At 37.3% G+C, this 17,157-nt stretch overlaps 6 protein-coding genes across 6 annotated transcripts in view; 2 read left to right on the top strand and 4 right to left on the bottom strand.

Annotated features, from left to right (window-relative positions):
• Window positions 1–3,068, bottom strand: part of LOC100636192 (Hermansky-Pudlak syndrome 5 protein-like) — a 3,736-nt gene extending 668 nt beyond the window's left edge. Inside the window, exons 1-12 of the mRNA XM_019994085.1 lie at window positions 2,926–3,068; window positions 2,739–2,852; window positions 2,558–2,677; window positions 2,286–2,408; window positions 2,145–2,228; window positions 2,035–2,099; window positions 1,947–1,991; window positions 1,791–1,896; window positions 1,456–1,746; window positions 1,304–1,414; window positions 374–1,037; window positions 4–126 (exon numbers count right to left, since the gene is read on the bottom strand). Coding sequence (XP_019849644.1) covers window positions 4–126; window positions 374–1,037; window positions 1,304–1,414; window positions 1,456–1,746; window positions 1,791–1,896; window positions 1,947–1,991; window positions 2,035–2,099; window positions 2,145–2,228; window positions 2,286–2,408; window positions 2,558–2,677; window positions 2,739–2,852; window positions 2,926–3,036 — 1,957 coding nt within the window. The 5' untranslated portion in view covers window positions 3,037–3,068. The remainder of the gene's footprint in view (window positions 1–3; window positions 127–373; window positions 1,038–1,303; window positions 1,415–1,455; window positions 1,747–1,790; window positions 1,897–1,946; window positions 1,992–2,034; window positions 2,100–2,144; window positions 2,229–2,285; window positions 2,409–2,557; window positions 2,678–2,738; window positions 2,853–2,925) is intronic.
• Window positions 3,069–3,109: 41 nt separating this feature from the next.
• LOC100636066 (proteinase T-like) lies at window positions 3,110–5,639 on the top strand. The gene is made up of 16 exons (XM_003384885.3): window positions 3,110–3,243; window positions 3,292–3,375; window positions 3,434–3,554; window positions 3,612–3,666; window positions 3,802–3,849; window positions 3,900–3,960; window positions 4,185–4,221; window positions 4,273–4,479; window positions 4,570–4,638; window positions 4,702–4,765; window positions 4,815–4,891; window positions 4,945–5,026; window positions 5,083–5,134; window positions 5,185–5,210; window positions 5,263–5,336; window positions 5,427–5,639. The coding sequence occupies exons 1-16, from the start codon at window positions 3,171–3,173 to the stop codon at window positions 5,500–5,502; spliced, it is 1,206 nt and encodes a 401-aa protein (XP_003384933.2). The 5' UTR covers window positions 3,110–3,170; the 3' UTR covers window positions 5,503–5,639.
• Window positions 5,640–5,733: 94 nt separating this feature from the next.
• On the top strand, window positions 5,734–8,379 carry LOC100641796 (proteinase T-like). The gene is made up of 15 exons (XM_003384845.3): window positions 5,734–5,894; window positions 5,958–6,038; window positions 6,464–6,569; window positions 6,632–6,686; window positions 6,740–6,754; window positions 6,802–6,849; window positions 6,906–6,975; window positions 7,031–7,064; window positions 7,113–7,328; window positions 7,382–7,453; window positions 7,500–7,640; window positions 7,693–7,774; window positions 7,859–7,942; window positions 8,014–8,090; window positions 8,141–8,379. The coding sequence occupies exons 1-15, from the start codon at window positions 5,828–5,830 to the stop codon at window positions 8,247–8,249; spliced, it is 1,257 nt and encodes a 418-aa protein (XP_003384893.1). The 5' UTR covers window positions 5,734–5,827; the 3' UTR covers window positions 8,250–8,379.
• A 56-nt stretch (window positions 8,380–8,435) lies between these two features.
• Window positions 8,436–10,808, bottom strand: LOC100635937 (serine/threonine-protein kinase 38-like). The gene is made up of 13 exons (XM_003384884.3): window positions 10,588–10,808; window positions 10,489–10,540; window positions 10,236–10,442; window positions 10,006–10,129; window positions 9,709–9,863; window positions 9,564–9,657; window positions 9,455–9,513; window positions 9,291–9,408; window positions 9,207–9,239; window positions 9,068–9,161; window positions 8,862–8,954; window positions 8,727–8,815; window positions 8,436–8,678 (listed from the first exon to the last, which is right to left on the bottom strand). The coding sequence occupies exons 1-13, from the start codon at window positions 10,713–10,715 to the stop codon at window positions 8,578–8,580; spliced, it is 1,347 nt and encodes a 448-aa protein (XP_003384932.1). The 5' UTR covers window positions 10,716–10,808; the 3' UTR covers window positions 8,436–8,577.
• An 80-nt stretch (window positions 10,809–10,888) lies between these two features.
• Window positions 10,889–12,867, bottom strand: LOC100641670 (NADH-cytochrome b5 reductase 3-like). Its single transcript, XM_003384844.3, has 7 exons — window positions 12,764–12,867; window positions 12,467–12,701; window positions 12,042–12,148; window positions 11,868–11,997; window positions 11,542–11,613; window positions 11,197–11,379; window positions 10,889–11,147 (listed from the first exon to the last, which is right to left on the bottom strand). The coding sequence occupies exons 1-7, from the start codon at window positions 12,842–12,844 to the stop codon at window positions 10,975–10,977; spliced, it is 981 nt and encodes a 326-aa protein (XP_003384892.2). The 5' UTR covers window positions 12,845–12,867; the 3' UTR covers window positions 10,889–10,974.
• A 41-nt stretch (window positions 12,868–12,908) lies between these two features.
• Window positions 12,909–17,151, bottom strand: LOC105311990 (CDK5 regulatory subunit-associated protein 3-like). Its single transcript, XM_019994129.1, has 10 exons — window positions 17,106–17,151; window positions 17,007–17,055; window positions 16,866–16,954; window positions 16,724–16,813; window positions 14,941–15,080; window positions 14,592–14,694; window positions 14,158–14,356; window positions 13,745–14,036; window positions 13,118–13,289; window positions 12,909–13,060 (listed from the first exon to the last, which is right to left on the bottom strand). The coding sequence occupies exons 3-10, from the start codon at window positions 16,935–16,937 to the stop codon at window positions 12,986–12,988; spliced, it is 1,143 nt and encodes a 380-aa protein (XP_019849688.1). The 5' UTR covers window positions 16,938–16,954; window positions 17,007–17,055; window positions 17,106–17,151; the 3' UTR covers window positions 12,909–12,985.
• Window positions 17,152–17,157: the final 6 nt, after the last annotated feature.

The following is a 17,157-nucleotide window of genomic DNA, read 5'->3' as shown; positions in this document are numbered from 1 at the left end:
GGCAGAGCACAGCTGATGATAGCTGAGAGTGAGTGGGAGATATGATGGTGGATATCTGTCCTTCCATTATATCATCTAAACTTAACTGACTTATCATTGAGGAAGACCTGTTTATTGTTCCTGAATCTAAAAAATACAAATTTTAATACTACTACTACTAATAATAAGTACATGTATATATACATGTACATCAGAAACTGGAGATTTCTCTCTTAGTCATTTTATAGTAGACCCAATCTTTGAGCAACTTTAAAAACTTGTAAAAATCCAATTTTGATCGGAATCAGCTCAAACTTTCTACCCAAAATAAGTACGTGTACATGCATCAGAAAAAATTATAAAAATAAAGAAGCCTCTCCTTTTCATTAATTACCGGCTGATCCTCTCCTTTTCTTCTTTCCACTGCTTCCTCTTTTCTTCCTAACTACTACTGGCTCATCATCATTACTAGTCTTTATGCTTCCCATTCGAGTAATCAGCGGTAATGCATCACTAGGGGAGACACTGGACACCGGTAACGAGGTAGTGGGCGGAGACTTTACCACTGGCTGTTGGATGGAATCAGGTAATTGGTGGGCGGGGTTAGGCAATTGATGGGCGTGGCCTGGTAATTGCGGTAGACTGTGACCAATCGTATCATTAGTGGGTGTGTGAGTAGCTATGTCTTCAGGTAAAGATTGAGATAGTAGTCTATCAGTAGGAGGGGCTACTTCTTCGTTTAATGGTATTCGTTCTTCTGGAGGAGGTGTGGTTGAAGGGGGAGGGGCCACAGAGTCTCCGTTATCATCCTCCATATTAAATAAACTAGTGTCTTCCTTTACTTCAGCAGGTGGTTCAACTCCATTGCTTGTTGCTGGTTCGCATTTCTCTTTTTCATTCATCGATTCTACTTCCTGTGGTTTATCTTCATCATCCATCAACAGTTCCTGTACTTCATTTGGTAATGACTGCCCTGACTCCAACAAACACTTCTTTGCAGTTGTTAGTGTGTCCAGGGAAACTTGAGCTCGTAGTAAACTGTTGTATTGGACTAGAATCTGAAGAGGGAGAGAGAAAGGGGAAGATATCAATGTATTTTTTAGAGTCTTTTGTGATTGAAATCTCAATTTAGCAAACAAGGTGGTATACTAACAGATAAGGCGTGCATACAGGGAGAGACGAGTGTGTGTGTGTGTGTGGGGCACTGCTGATGTTCACAGATTGTAAGTTTCAATTAGACACAATACTATAAGGCAGACACAGAAACAAGTAATTATGAACAGCTGCTACTAATGACTATTGTCCCTCTCTCTCTCTCTCTTACTTCTTTTAGTAAAGTGGTATTTTTTAAATTGATTATTTTATTCATTAACTCGTTGAGTGAAAGGTAAGTGAGACATGTAACAGTTTGACAGCCACCGTGTAATAAATAAATCTAGAAAAAGGTTAATGACTATTAGTAACCATTAATATTACTTTATTTCCAGTAAAAACTATGTCGTCAATATCTTTAAACTCTACTGTCCATTCTTTCACATAGTATGACGAATCTTTGAAAACTTGAACAAGTAGGAAGTCCTTATGCCACGTTACTAAATAATGCTGATTAAGCAGACCAAGACGACAATAATTAAGAGAAGGGAGTGGCTTTGTAGGAGTGGCCAAAGGAAGAGAGTCGGAGTTAATATTAATGATGGATGAAGAAGATGCTGACACAGCAAAATCCAGTGGTTTCACAGTAGAGATGACATCACCATTGACATTAGCCTATTAATTAATTAAAAGAGGTGCGGCCAGCTCCACCCACTTACTGCCCATAGTCTCCCCTTGGGTCTTGCAGAGTACACTATAGGGGGCTGTCCCCCTCCTTCCTCTCCACTGGTACGTGGGTAAAAACAAGCACCATACAACCCATTCCTTATAATAATAAATAAATAAATAAATAAATAAATAAATAAACTACTAACCTGATTGCCTTCTTGCCAACTAATATAAGTGATTCAATACTTTCCCTATTACATATTAATAGTATAAATTACATGTATTAATGCCTACCCTTGTAATTTTAATAAAAAACAACGTTCCTTGCTTGACACTAACAACAGGTCATTATACATATCCTAATTAATCAATCAATCAATTAATTCATTTACTATTTATTGTACCAGCTGGAATATTGGAGCTTTCTCAAAACACAAAATTTCGTCGATTCTTTTGAACAACGAACTCCCAGCAAATTTACGAGTAAACTATAATGAATATAAAATGTGATAGGATCTCAACCTCTTAAACAAGCCCATTCTTACCCTCGGGACAAAAGCTATTACGATCCTTCCCTGATCGTCACCATAAAACAATCGAGTACCTCTCTTATCCCACACCATGTCTGTAACTGATGAGTCTTTTAATACGGAGGAAACATAAAACTTCTAAAAATGACAATAGAAATAGGAACAGTAATAATACAATGAAGCCTTTATGTAATGAACACTTTGGTACAAGGAGATTTGTATATTGTATACTGTAATTGGTATACTAGGTGCTGTCTGTTAAATGGAGGCGTGATAACATAGCTTACTTTAGCTTCAATGCTGCCGTTGAGAAGGTTATGCTCCCAGAAGCAAACATTATGACCTCCTGCCACAACAGCAAGTAGAGAATGATCAGGAGAGAACTTCATTAAAGATATACTGCCCTCCTAAAGAGAGAGAGGGGGAGGAAGAGGGTTCATGCAACAAGACTGAGTGGCCTTATCTTACTCTATTTGCTAAGAGTCGACCAGTGAATTGGTGATTGTCTCCATTAAAACAATAGACACCACCTGAATTAGCACCCAATGCGACATGAGTAGGAGATACAGCTATACATGTGAACTAAAAGAGGGAGAGAGTTTATAATAAAGGTGGGTGTGTCACAAACACAACTATTGCTCCAGTTGCTATATACCTTTATCCTAGCTGAGTTTGAAATGGGAGAGAAGAGAGGTGCCCCGTCTTGTACCTGGACCAATCCTCTCCATATGTCTTGCTCTTCGCCTTCTTTCTCTGGACTAGCCATCACATGATTCACTTCAGATAGCAGCCATTTTGAAACATGGGCGTGGTTTATCACAGCTTGAATATAAAAGCCTGTTGTGATGATTTTCACTTTACCTTTTGTTGCTTTGCTGCTCAGAAAGGATAGACAGCAATATGAGTCTTGGAGCAGCAGCAGTTATCTTTATTCTCTTTGTATCTGCGAATGCATTTACTGCAAGGAAGAAAGGTTTATTTTCAAAGTTTAATATCATATATTCGTGATTCTATACTGCAGCTCCTTTGTATGGCTCTCACCTGAACACAGCAGTTAATGGGCACTATATTGTTGTTTTCAATGAAGATACTCTGGACAGTGAAAGTATTGTTGCATATTAACATTAAATCAATTAACTATATGTGTATCTGGTATATAATAGTTAAAACTCACCATGAAGACCTCTCTTTGATGCTCAGTTATTTGAATAAAACTTCAGCTGGAACTGTTAGCAAATTTGAGATCGGATCATTTAAAGGTTATTCAGCATCACTTGAGGAAAAGTACGTACATATCCTCTCTCTTATTGGATTGCATTATGACCTCTCTCTTACATGTAGAGCTCTTGAACATGTACGTCAGTTAAAAGAAGTGAAGTACATTGAAGCTGATCAGGTAAGCACTCATTTTACTGTATCCGCATTTATTGTATGTGCAATACTGTTATAATGCATTTCTTGTATCCGTAACTAACTTCATTTATTGCATGACCACATTACTGCTTGCATTACTGCATTACTTGTATGACAGGTTGTAAAGACACTTGATTCTTGTACTGAACAGTCTGGAGCCACATGGGTAATGTGGTTATTATTATTACATTATTATCAGCCATCGTATTTTTGCAGGGATTGGTGCGTACTTGCTCACAGGACATGTCCTCATCTAGTTACTATTATAATCCAAACTGTAAGCATTATACCTTGTATGATCAATACCTTATATGGTCAATACCTTATATGATCAATACCTTATATGGTCACTACCTTATATGATCAATACCTTATATGGTCACTACCTTATATGGTCACTACCTTATATGATCAATACCTTATATGGTCAATACCTTATATGGTCACTACCTTATATGATCATGCAGCAATGTTTCCATTAATTTCATTCATTCATCATAGGTGCCGGAAGTGGAGTAGATGTATACATTATTGATACGTAAGTGATACACTATTTATTATTATTATGATTTATTATTATTGTATCCAGTGGTATCGAAGTGTATCATTCTGATTTTGATGGGCGCTCAGAGTGGGGCAGTGATTTTGTTGATTCTGGTAATTCTCCAGGTACCGATCTAAATGGACACGGGACCCATTGTGCTGGAACTGTAATGTCCAGTACTTGGGGATTAGCAAAGAAAGCAACTTCAGTTGCTGTGAGAGTCTTAGATGCTGATGGATCTGGATATGTGAGGTTAGGAACTTAGGACTTGCAATTAATGTCTTCTTTTGTTGCTCTTTTGTTGCTATTGTGTTTTTATTGTGTGTATGTACTCATACATAGTGGTGTTGTGTCTGGTATCAGCTGGGTTGCAGAGCAGCATCAAAGCAGAGGAAGAAAATCAGTTGCAAAGTAAGTAAAGATTTCAATTAACAGTCACTCTCTCTCCCTCCCCTCTCTTCTTTATTGCTATAGTTTGTCATTAGGAGGTGGTTACTCCAGTACTCTTAACGAAGCTGTAGATGCTGCAGTCTCAGCAGTTAGTGAATCACTATTATTGTTCTCTCCTTGTTTATTAATCTTTATAGGGTGTTCATATGGTGGTAGCAGCTGGCAATGAATTAACTGATGCATGTTATCGCTCGCCAGCATCAACACAATACGGGTATGTACAAGAACACATATACATGGATGTGACTTAATTCCTACTTCTTTCAGTATTACAGTAGCTGCTAGTGATAGTGCTAATGATTTTGCATATTTCAGTAACTATGGCACATGTGTTGACATCATTGCCCCTGTAAGCTATTCATTATTACTTTATGTTTCATTATGCTGGTATTATATACATGTTAGGGTGTGTATATATCATCTACATGGCTTAATGGAGGATCAGCTAGTCTCAGTGGTAAGACTATCATTGATTATGTTGTTGTTGTTTATTTTTTTGTTGTTTAGGTACTTCAATGGCAGCTCCTCACGTGGTATGCTTAAAAATAAATTAAATTATACTTTATACTTGTTCATTTCTCAAAGGCTGGTGTGGTTGCTAAGATTCTGTCCTGCACTGATTACTCACCATCTGAAATGAAGCAATATCTTCAAAAAATGTAAGACAAAGAGAGTGTGAAAGACAATAACCATGCATCATAGTTACTTTTTGTATTATTATTATTATTATTATTATTATTATTATACAGTGGTGCTTATAATGCTGTTGAAGGAGTTCCTTACAACACTCCAAATATTCTGCTCTACAAAGAATGCAGCAATTGAGAACAGTCTATATTGACAATTTTGATGTTATGTAATGTTTAATAATGCATTTCTTTATATTGTTGAGTTGTAATAAATGCAGAGTAATCAGTGCTGATTGCATGTAGATATCATGAATAATGTGAATATTAAGGAAACAATGAGAGTATTCATGGTAATGTATATACTTACTAATAAGAGGGAGGTCTAGCAGGAGTGGTATATGGTGTGATCTCTGTATAACATTACATAAGAAGTCTTTACTCTGCCTGCCCTTAGCTAGTGTCATTATACTGTGGACTCTGACTGATCCTATTGTTCATCAGTTTTTTGTACCTACTCCAAAATGAAGACATTCCTTGTCATTGCAGCTCTCATTGCTGTTGCTACAGCAGCTGTTTTCACAAAGAAAGGTCAGTGAACAATATGTATACATGTGCTTATGTATTCATCTCTTTCATGAACTTGATGTGCAGCTCCTCTCTATGGTGATGGAAATGGTGCTAAAGAGGGAGACTACATTGTAGTATTCCAAAAGAAACTTCCAGAAAGCGAAGGTGCATATATATATATTATACACACACATGCATAATAAACTGTTTTATGCTTATGCTTTTTAGACATGCTAATTAAATTACGCAGATGCATCCCTTACAACCACAACATGCATATACCCGTATTATATACAAGTAGAAATCCGTTCAGTCTATAATTTCAGTGTTATGCTGTAAAACATTATGACATGATATGCATGGTCTGCAAAAGTTAATGCAGAATAGCAAATATTGCTTGAGGTTACGTATAATACATGTCAGCAATTAATTACTATTTCATACTTTATGAATTACTTTGCACTTTACAAATAAGGTTAGGTATCAGATGAATAACCCTAATGTAATCACAGGCTATTGTGCACTTGTGTGGTCTCCTCATTGTGTCCATTATTGTCATGTATTCTCTTTCCTTCTCTCACTCTCTGCAGTCAAGAAACATCTTGAAAAAGTGGCTGTTTTTGGTAAGAGCGTAACAGTCAGACATCATTTCAGGCTCACTTCACTTGTTGCATATTCCGCCAACATTGATGATGAGTGAGTGAACTTTATACCTCTCATCTCCTTTCATTAATTCCCTTCTCTGTATTACTGTGTAGTGCACTGGAAGAGATCAGGATGATGCCTGAGGTCCGATATGTTGAAAGGAATGGAGTAAGTGCCATGCTACATTAATTTATTATAATGCAACTCTTTGTTTTTAATAGATACTCCATGCAACAGTGAGTTAACATACATTGCATGTACCATTAGCTATGAATAACAACAGGGAACTAAAGTTGAGAAAGCATGTGAGGAACAACCTGAAGTAACTTGGGTAAGACAATAATGATGAAATGCTGAGCTAAACACAATACTATATATAACGTACAGGGACTGGCTAGAATATCTAAGGAGGATGCTTATACTCCTAATGATCCTTACAGATATGAGAGTGATGGAAGTAAGCATCCAAACATAAAATACACATGTATATTATCGTTATTATCATATTTTAGTTGGTGAAGACGTCTATATTTACATCATTGACACGTAAGTACATTTGTACATTATTTATACTGACTTTATTTCTCACTTCAGTGGAACTCGTGTCGGTCATGTTGACTATGGAGGTCGTGCAGAATTAGGTGTTGATTGTTATACTAGTCTTGACTGCATACCTGCAACTGGATTTGATGCTAATGGTCATGGTACTCATGTTGGCAGTACTGCTGCTGGAACAACTTATGGTGTAGCCAAAAAAGCAACAATATATCCGGTTAAAGTATTGAGTGATGGAGGAAGTGGTTCGTATGAGTAAGTTGACTTGAGTTACAGTATGTATATACTAATACACATGAACACAATAGGCAAGTGGTTGCTGGTGTAGTATACACTACAAACGAGAAGAGAAGCAATCCTTCACGTAAAGTTGTTGCAAAGTAAGGTTTAACTGTGTCTGCAAGCTCCTTCATTATTATCCTGTAGTATGTCCTTAGGTGGTCCTGCTAGCCAACTTCTTGATGATGCAGTGAATGAGGCAGTAGATGAAGGTGTACACATGGTTGTTGCTGCTGGAAATGAATTCCAAGACGCTTGCCTCCGCTCACCAGCTAGAGCCAATGGAGTGTAAGTGTAAAATATTAATAATTAAAGATATATGAATACTGCACTCATGCAGGACTACTGTAGGAGCCACTGATATAGATGATCAAGCAGCTTACTTCACCAATTTTGGAGAATGTGTTGCAATCTTTGCTCCTGTAAGCTGTAGTAAAATAATGCATGCATATATACCTGACTGAGAGCATGGTTTCTAAAATGATGTCACACAATATCCTTTACAGGGTGTCAACATTATAGCAGCCAGTGGAGCCAGTGATACAGCAACTGCAACATATTCCGGAACATCCATGGCTTCACCTCATGTTGTAAGCAACAGTATGATAAATAATAACAATAATTATACATGCAATAATAATTAATATTTATATTGGCATAGGCTGGTGTTGTTGCATCAATCCTGAGCAGGTGTGACGATGTTCCCCCAGCAGACATGGAAGTGTTCATCAAGAGCATGTGAGATAATCTAAAAGAAGTTATTACTTAACTGTTCCTCCTATAATTAGAGCCTCAAAGGATAAAATAGGAGGTCTGCCCCCAGGTTATGAACATGATAACGAGTTGGCGTACATTGGATGTGAAACTGGATGTCCTACTGCCTCAAAGAAAAACTAACTATTACATGAACATTATTAGCTGCAGCTACAACATTATTCCTTTAGTAATGCACACACACACACACACATTGATGCTGCTGTACCTGCTACCCTTCCCCCTCCTTATTGCTATGAATATTGACCATTAAGGAATGGGTGTGGTTTTAAAAGGAGGTGTGGTTTTATTAATGAATGGAGGTGTGGCTTCAATTTGTAAGGATAGAATTTTGGCTAATTCTAAAAATAAAACACACCAACAACAACATCAACAAAAACAAAAACAATAATAATAATAACAATAATAATAATGATAATATGATATGATATGATATATAATGAGCGTTACTTCAAAGACGAACGTGGCCTCGTTGAGTTAAGCCCTCGAACCTTTTGAAGGTGAAGTTTTGAAATACCCAGTCCTTGGAATCGCTCTCGCTTTCCTCATGATCTGAAAAGAGAAGAAGGTTCATGTTGATCCACATCATTATAATTATACCTTTTTGATGCTCGAGCTCCTCAAAATCATCAAAATTTGACGTGTCGGCCATGTGCTTCACATGGACCGGTATAGAGGCCGGTCGGTCGCTATAGCAATAAACAAAAAATCCCACCCACAGAATATTAAACTCACCGGATGTGGTCCCAATCAGTTCCTCTAAAGAAAGGTTGTCGTTTTATTTCTTCCACATCTTGTCCCAGTCTGTGCTGTGAGTCGCAAAGTAAGCTAAAAAGGGCCGGCGAAGGAGAATGAAGTAACGGTGTATTACACAAAATATTTTGGGTATAGTGTAATAGCAGTTTTTAGCTCAGTATAGGCACAATACATTAGTGGTGTACCTTCTAATCAAGCTTTCAGCGTCTTTTGAAATCGTGGGGAGTTCCGGTGAAAATATTAAATGTTGTCGCCAATTCATAATCTTACGGTAAGTATCTAATTGATAATAATAATTAGGATAACAATATGATAATAAAATACCTTGAGGTTTTTCAGAACAGAAGGGAGGAAACCCTACAAAGAGATACAACATCACATGACTATCGCATGATTGTCACCACTGACCCATTAACATTTCGTACATGATGACCCCAAGAGACCAATAATCACACAAGTGGGTGTAACCAGTTTGCATGAAAACCTCAGGAGCTATATAGTCCGGAGTACCCACTGTAGAAAAAGCCTAATGAATAATTAATAAAGTAATTTATTAACAATTAAGAGGTTACTCTGTCTCTCCTAGTCTTTTTCCATGTCTGTGAGAAACGGCGAGAATCTTGAGGATCAGCTGGTAGAAGAAATGATGATAAAAGATAGTATGCTACACAAAGGACTTACAAAGATCAACGTTACTCAAGTCTCTGTAAAACTCAGTTCTGTGTGCAATCTTTAACCCAGTACACAAGCCAAAATCAGACAATTTGATGTGACCCTGTACAGATAATACATCAACCACACCCACCAATTAACCACACCTACTCACCCTACTATCCAGTAGGAGATTGTCTGGTTTTATGTCTCGATGAATGAAACTCATTTTATGTATGGAGTCTACAGCAAGAATAGACTCTGCTATGTAGAACCGAGTGACGTCCTCAGAGAGAATGTCTTTCTTCATCAGCAATGTCATCATATCACCTTGGAAACGATACATGTACATGTAAATTAGGACAGGAATTAAACTTTAAAGTGTTTTTGATGTGTTTTGGGGGGGGAATGGCTCTACTAATTTTGGCACAGGTATCACATTTCATTTTCAAGTTATTATTATCATCACTACCTCCTGGAAGAAACTCCATTATGAAGTAGAGGTTGATAGCATCTTGAAATGAATAGTACATCTTCACTACCCAGGGATTGTCAGCCTCTACAAGAATATCTCTCTCAGCACGAGCATGTGCTATCTGAGGGAGAGAGAGGGGGGAGGGAGAAAATATTTAATAAACAATGTTGAACACAACATGTGTGTGTGTGTGTTAAAAGAGAGGACTTCAAATATTCATGTTCTACCTGTTCTTTCTCGACCATGTCAGACTTTCTCAGCACTTTCATAGCATACACATGGCCGGTGTCAATCTTCTGTACCAGCACCACTTCACCAAACGCTCCTCGTCCTATTATCTTAAGACGTTTAAAGTCTTTCTTTCCGAGTCTTGAACGTCTGAGTCTTAGAAATTGGGTCTCTTTCTGAGCGTGCTGCTTCCTTCTCTCTTCCCTCTGAGAGAAATATAAATTATTAATTTGATTATTAATAAACTCTCACTTCTTCGTCCGCTAGCTCTAACTCTGACATTGATTGTTCTAATTTCTTCCATCTACAAAGAATGTAAATAGGAATAACAACATGAATAACATTACAAACCTGTTTGTTCTGTCCCTGTCTTGTATCAGCAAATTCTCATAAAAATTCTGTGTAGAGACTTTGGCCTTTCTGGCATTCTCCAATGACGTGGCAGAGAAAGGGAGTTGGGCTACTTCAGCAGTGGCCATTACGAAAGAAAGAGGGAGAAGAAGAGTTGATTCACTTGAATGGGATTGAGAGATACACGTAAGGTAGGCGGGGCGTATGATCAGGTGATGCCACGCCCACAACTTTCTTAATAACTAGATCCACCTTGATTTTAATACTTCTAATGCGCATGCGCAGGAGGTATGCCTTAAAATTCAAGGGGGAGGAGTTTGGTGGTAACTTTACCATTAAAAATCTAATAAACACAACACCACTTTTCTCACTTTCTCTTCTCTCACTCTAAAATGCAATGTACATTTTCTCTGTGTATTTAAGTTTTTCCAAATTAGGAAGACAAGCAAACTTGATCATAGGCGGTGGCCCACACATCAAGATCAATGTGTCTTTATTTGGTGGAGGCAAGTGACGAGATATCATTTCATCATTAATGAAACCAGTGCTGTACGGCCAACCTAACATAAGATAGTTGTAACACAATAATTATTATCATTATCATTATACCATCTGGTGATTTGTCTAACGTGTACCACAGTGTGAAGTTCTTGTGTTGCTTTGCAAGCCATTCCAGTTCAGAGCGTACAAGGATGTCATCTTGTGTTTGATTAGCAAAGAGGAGGGAGACTTTAGTCTTATCTTCAGGATCCTTTAGTATGGCCTTGATAATCTGCAGCATTGGCGTAATACCTATCATTATTATAAATTAATTTATTATTATTATTATTATTATCATCATTATTATTATTATTATCATTATTATTATTATTATCATCATTATTATTATTATTATCATTATTATTATTATTATCATCATTATTATTATTATTATCATTATTATTATTATTATACCAGTTCCTCCAGCAATTAGTCCTACGTTTTTAGCATAACAGAAATCATTAGTCTTGCGCACTTTGAAGTAACCTAATAGATTATAATTATACCAGTGACACACATGATGATATTGCATGAAAATATGATATGTCTACTATAAAAATACTATCACGGTAGTAATTATTGTATACATAATTCATTTTTAGGGAATATAGTCATAACTAATAGCCTTTCTTTGTTAAAAATAGGTTTTTAATGGTACCACAGTCTATAGTATAAAAACCTTATCATTTGTCATTTTAAAAGCACCAATCCATTCTTAATAAGTACATGTATGTCCTTACCTCTTCCAGCATAGGATACCTTTCCCTCTGGTCCCCTCACGTCAACGGTGTCACCTATTTCCAGCGAATCCAAATATTGCGACATCTTGCCCCCATCAGGAAAGCGTGGGTGAACCCCAGCCTTGTATACCTGGAGGACAAAGACCGTATTACCATGGGAACAAGGGGAACAACCTTAATAATGAGGTCAAAGTGTCCCAGTTCGTCATTAGAGGTGACAGGTGTATAAGGACGTACTACAAGCTCACCATTGATACGGGCACTGAGATACATGTGGTTACCTATTAGGTTATTATATAACTCAATGGATCATTTTAAAACCAGTTAGCAGCTGCATGATAATGTAGTACCATAGCTGGAATAAAGTGACTCTATGCTAAGGCTGAGAGGTGTCAGTTAAGTGATTTTTACACAATCTGATTGGCTGAATCAAAATAACAGAAGACTATATTATGCATAATGCAAACACTAAGTGTTCTTGGTTGAATGATTACTGTTGATCTTAAACACACGTACAACAATAATAATCCTGCTTATTCACCAGGGTATTTGTACACATTCACACGTCCTCTCTCCCCCTCTCAATCTCCCTCTCTTACCAATAGGGAGTCCTAGAACATGTTTATCTGACTGCAAAGCAAAACGGAACTTCCTTGTATCATGAGTGATTATCTGTTTGCTGATCAGTTTGAATGGAATCTTGTTCTCGGAGTCCAGAGCCACGGGGCCCTTGAGAGGAGCCTCTGGTGGTGGACCTGATCTAGTTGAAGACGACCCACTTAGAGTTTTATATATAATAAGAGCAAGACCAACAGCAATGGCACCTCCAATTATCTGAGAGAGAAAGAAAGGAAGGAAGAGGTGAGAATAGACTAAGGAGAGAAGGCATAACTTACAAGAATTTGAGTAGACGGGACCTCCATGATCGCTCCTTTGCTGTTAATGAGATAAAGGAGGCCAAACCCAATTGGCAGCATGCAACGCCCACGCTTGCAAATTGCAGCAATTTACTCACTTTGCAGTCCTGCACAATAGACTAACAGCAAGGAGACAGCCATTATCTCTTTAATTTAATTATAATTGAGAAAGATTTATAAAACAGAGACTACAAAAAGTATTCAAAATAGCTGATTTATATCGCCAGTGATATTAACAATCCTATCATTATACTTCTTTGATATTTCTTTTGAAACCTAAGACAAAGAAAACAAAACTGAATAATGATTAATCAACAACAAGTGTGCATGTACCATAATCTTTATTTTCTTAACATCTGCTACTAAGAGTGACAGAGATCCTTCACACTCTGTCTGGAGTTCACTTGCCTCCTTTATCTTGTATGTATACTCACTCACTAATGAACTGGCTCTCCGACTTAGCTCTTGCTGACGTATCAATTGAGAGGAAAGTCTATCCAGATAACTAAAAAAGGTTAAAATATAGTTCACGTAACATGCAGACTAGACTAGTTTAATCACTATAGTAAGGCAAATTAAGGATCTGTAGTTGGATGGAGCGGGGATGTATTGTGTGTGTCATGATGACAAATAAGGTTCTTTAACATAATTATGCCAAAAATTAAGTAAATATTCAACAGCTGCTCCAAGTATGCATATATCGCTGGATAAAATGGACCGAGTAATAATTACTATTGTGCCTATTCAAATGTTGTTGTTGCCAAACTGAAATATCAATCAAGGACACACCTTGACACAATTAAACCACATTTAGACTAAACTATACTACTCTATGTACTAACAGTAGTATATCATTTGTGTTGGCACATCCATACATGCATACTAGCTCCATAATCACTATATAACAGCCACTTCATGTCTGTTCTCAATACACTATATACTTGTACAAGTAGACCATACCTTTGTGACCCTAGCATCAGTAAGAGTTGTTGTGATTTCTTGTTGGTCAGTGAATCAATTACTGATGACACGTTACATGACATTTCCTCAATATCTTTACTAGAATAGCCTTGAACTGACGAGGGGAGGTCCACCTGAAGGACGAAACCTCCTCCTCCTCCTCCTTCTCCTCTTCCTACTGTTTCGTTGATCCTTTGCTTAGTGAATTCAAATAACTCCATTAAATCATCCAGCAGCATGTTACGTGTATTAAAATCCTCAAGTACAGTTGGATACTGTGAGACTGTACCTACTATTAAACAATAGATGAAATAACACATTACTACTATTACGATAACTATCATTTCCTACAGTAGTTATAACTGAAGCAATGTTATGACTATAAATCAATACACTTTCTATCTGTCCCTTACACGAGTTGCCTCCATCTTCAATAGTGATACCAGTTAGATCAACTTGTTCCAATGATATGTCATAATCAATGTCACCATCACCGAAATCAATGTCCCCACTAGGCTCTCCTCCTTCTCCTATCCCTCCCAGGTCCCCCCAGTCTATCTCTAACTCTCCATTGTTATCAGAAGGAGAAGACTCTGGCTCAGTCTTGACATTCTGTGTACAAAGAAATGAAATACAATTATAATGTACAGCAGTTAGAGTACACATGCATTGTTGAGTAAAGGCAATGGGCATCTTTTCAAAAATTGCACCGAGAGAATTCTCGATTTTATAATATTTTCTGATGCATATAAATATTTTAATGCTGTGTAGAAAGTTTGAACTTTTTCCAATCAAGTTTGAATTTTTTATGAATTTTTAAAGTTGCTCCAAGATTCATTTTACTTACAGGATCAGTAGATAAAGGAGGAGGGATTCCATTCTTCCATTCATAAACAGTGACATTGCCATTTTTAATAAAGAATGATAACAAACTCAACACTTGGGACTCACTACACAAAGAGACAGAGAACAACTTGAACAATATAAAAAACAATACTTATACACACAATATATAATGTATGGTATGTTACACAGTGTAAAAGTGAAAGAATTACATGTACATAACTGCATGTCACTCTAATAGATCTTATGTCAAATAATCATTGGCTATAGCAAGTAACCATCAATTACAACAACTACCTTAACACACATAATATGAATGTACCGGGTACATGTACATGAAATTGGTACAGCACCTTGAGACAGTGGACTCTCTGAATGTCTGATAATACTCAAGAGCTGATTGCACGTGAACTACAAGAGATTCAACTTGAGTGAACAGAACAGGTAGCTGAGTTGATAAAACTTGAGTGAGTTCACTGTGTACATCTTTACCCTAAAATAGAATAAATGATAAACTGTAGAGCCAAAACCAATTAAAGGCATTGCCACATTCTCATCAGAAACAGCATAACACGTACTGCAAACAAGGCAGGCCCTACTAAAGCATGTAATTAAAAGCATATAAGACTTTGGCACTGTACCTATACATACAACCATACTTAATAAGACCAAGTCTACATTATTTGTAGCCAAACTTTATTACAATGTTTGTCAAATAATTGCTTGATTGCAAACAATTAGTTAATATGTGACATGCTACAATAAAATAGGAATGTAATAGTAGAACACGCCTTGTTACCTCCGTCAAACACTCAACTAAAGAAGGAAGCAGATCTGAGAGTATATAAAGGAAGGGACAGAAGCAAAAAAATCATGTAATTATTCCTTTCTCTACAAGCAAAATGTCTTCAATGAGTCTACTATTGCTACTCCAGTTCATTGTACTAGCTGTTACTGTTAGTGCTCAGTTAGAAGTGTGTGGTACTAGAACCTGCTGTCCTGGTAAGATATGTGGCCTCAATAGCAAGGGGACAAAGGAGCGATGTACTTATGCTGAAACCTGCGACCAACTCGAGTGTCCAACTGGCTTCCAGTGTGTTGCTTCAGGCCGGCCTAAAACTCCAGGGAAGCGAAATAAAGTGAAGTGTCGCATTAGTTGTGATAACGTCACATGTCCTAGTTTCCTTGAATGCAAGACAAAAGGATCAGGACTATCATCATATGCTAAGTGTAAGTACCCACGTCGCTGTGATCCAACGACCTGCCCTTTAAACACAGCCTGTACTGGTAGGAGGAGATACGGTCTATGTACAGCTAACACATGTACCGGAGTGAACTGTGGTGAAGGAGCAAGTTGTGTCGAGGGAATAGCTAGAAGAGGACGAATTTATACTAAATTCCTTAGGATGGTTTTAGGACTAGGACGAGGTAAGAGATCACACTCCAGGAGGACACTAGCAACCTGTATAGCACGCTGCACCAACAGCACGTGCCCCACTGGGCTTGTATGCGAGGAAAGGAAGCATGAGATTCGCTGCAGGGCCCCACGTACTTGTGACGAGTTGACGTGTCCTGTCGGTCAGATCTGTCGTGTGTCAACATGTGGGAAGAAGAGACGGCATACTCACACCCACTCAAAATCAAAGAGTAAATCAATTGCACAGTGTGTCCCATTAGCACCTAGCCCTTCTTCTATAACAGAAATGAGCTCATCATCATCTGATGTGACTATATCTAGCACTGAGGTGATCAGCATGATGATATCAAGCAGCAGTACACAGGAGGAAACTCCTCAATCTTCAAGTGTTCCAACTATATCACCAACACCCACTAATGAAAATCAGCTAGCTTAAGGGGCTCACCAGGGCCTTGAAACAGCTGTCCTTTTATTCATTAGAGAAATGACTGAACTCAATGTGACTGCTATGTGTTACATGTATTTGTTATTGTTATAATAAAAATTCATATATTAAAGTATTGACAACAAGAACATGCGGCATGACGATACAAACAATCTACGCCTACAACTTCTTGTGCTAAATTAATAACAATAATAGAAGCCAAAAGTTATAGAGCATATACATAGTCATCAATAAGGAAAATGAACAAAAACAAAGTACATAATATCTCACATACCTCAATCCCAAATTCTTGGCACTGCTCCTCAAACTTGATCTTCAAGGAACGAGCATTGGTCTGACTGTCATTAGCTTTACGTGTTGACTCCTGAAGAATGAAGGGGCACAGCAAAGGAAAGAGAGGGGAAAAGAAAATTAACTTTTTGTTGCTGCTGGTAGCGTGCTATTTGTCTCTTTAGTGATGCAACTTCATAATTAACCAAACGACTCATGACTTGTGCTCCCTCAGCTGTACAAATAAAAATATATTATTTATTATTCTCTCCTTAGTAAGTTCGTACCTAAATGAAGATTCTTTCTTTCATAAGATCTTAAAATGTCATCCCATTCCTAAAAAAATTTTTCATTAAATTAATGTCTTCTATTTCTATTAATTATACCTTTAATGATTGAGAAGTATACTGTCCTAAGAAATTCTTTTCCTGTGATTCA

The sequence above is a fragment of the Amphimedon queenslandica genome, unplaced genomic scaffold, assembly GCF_000090795.2.
Source record: "Amphimedon queenslandica unplaced genomic scaffold, v1.1 AMPQUscaffold_13482, whole genome shotgun sequence".
In the NCBI taxonomy this organism is placed as follows: Eukaryota; Metazoa; Porifera; class Demospongiae; order Haplosclerida; family Niphatidae; genus Amphimedon; species Amphimedon queenslandica.
The sequence above is the reverse complement of the archived record's forward strand: the minus strand, read 5'-3'. Positions and strand labels throughout refer to the sequence as shown.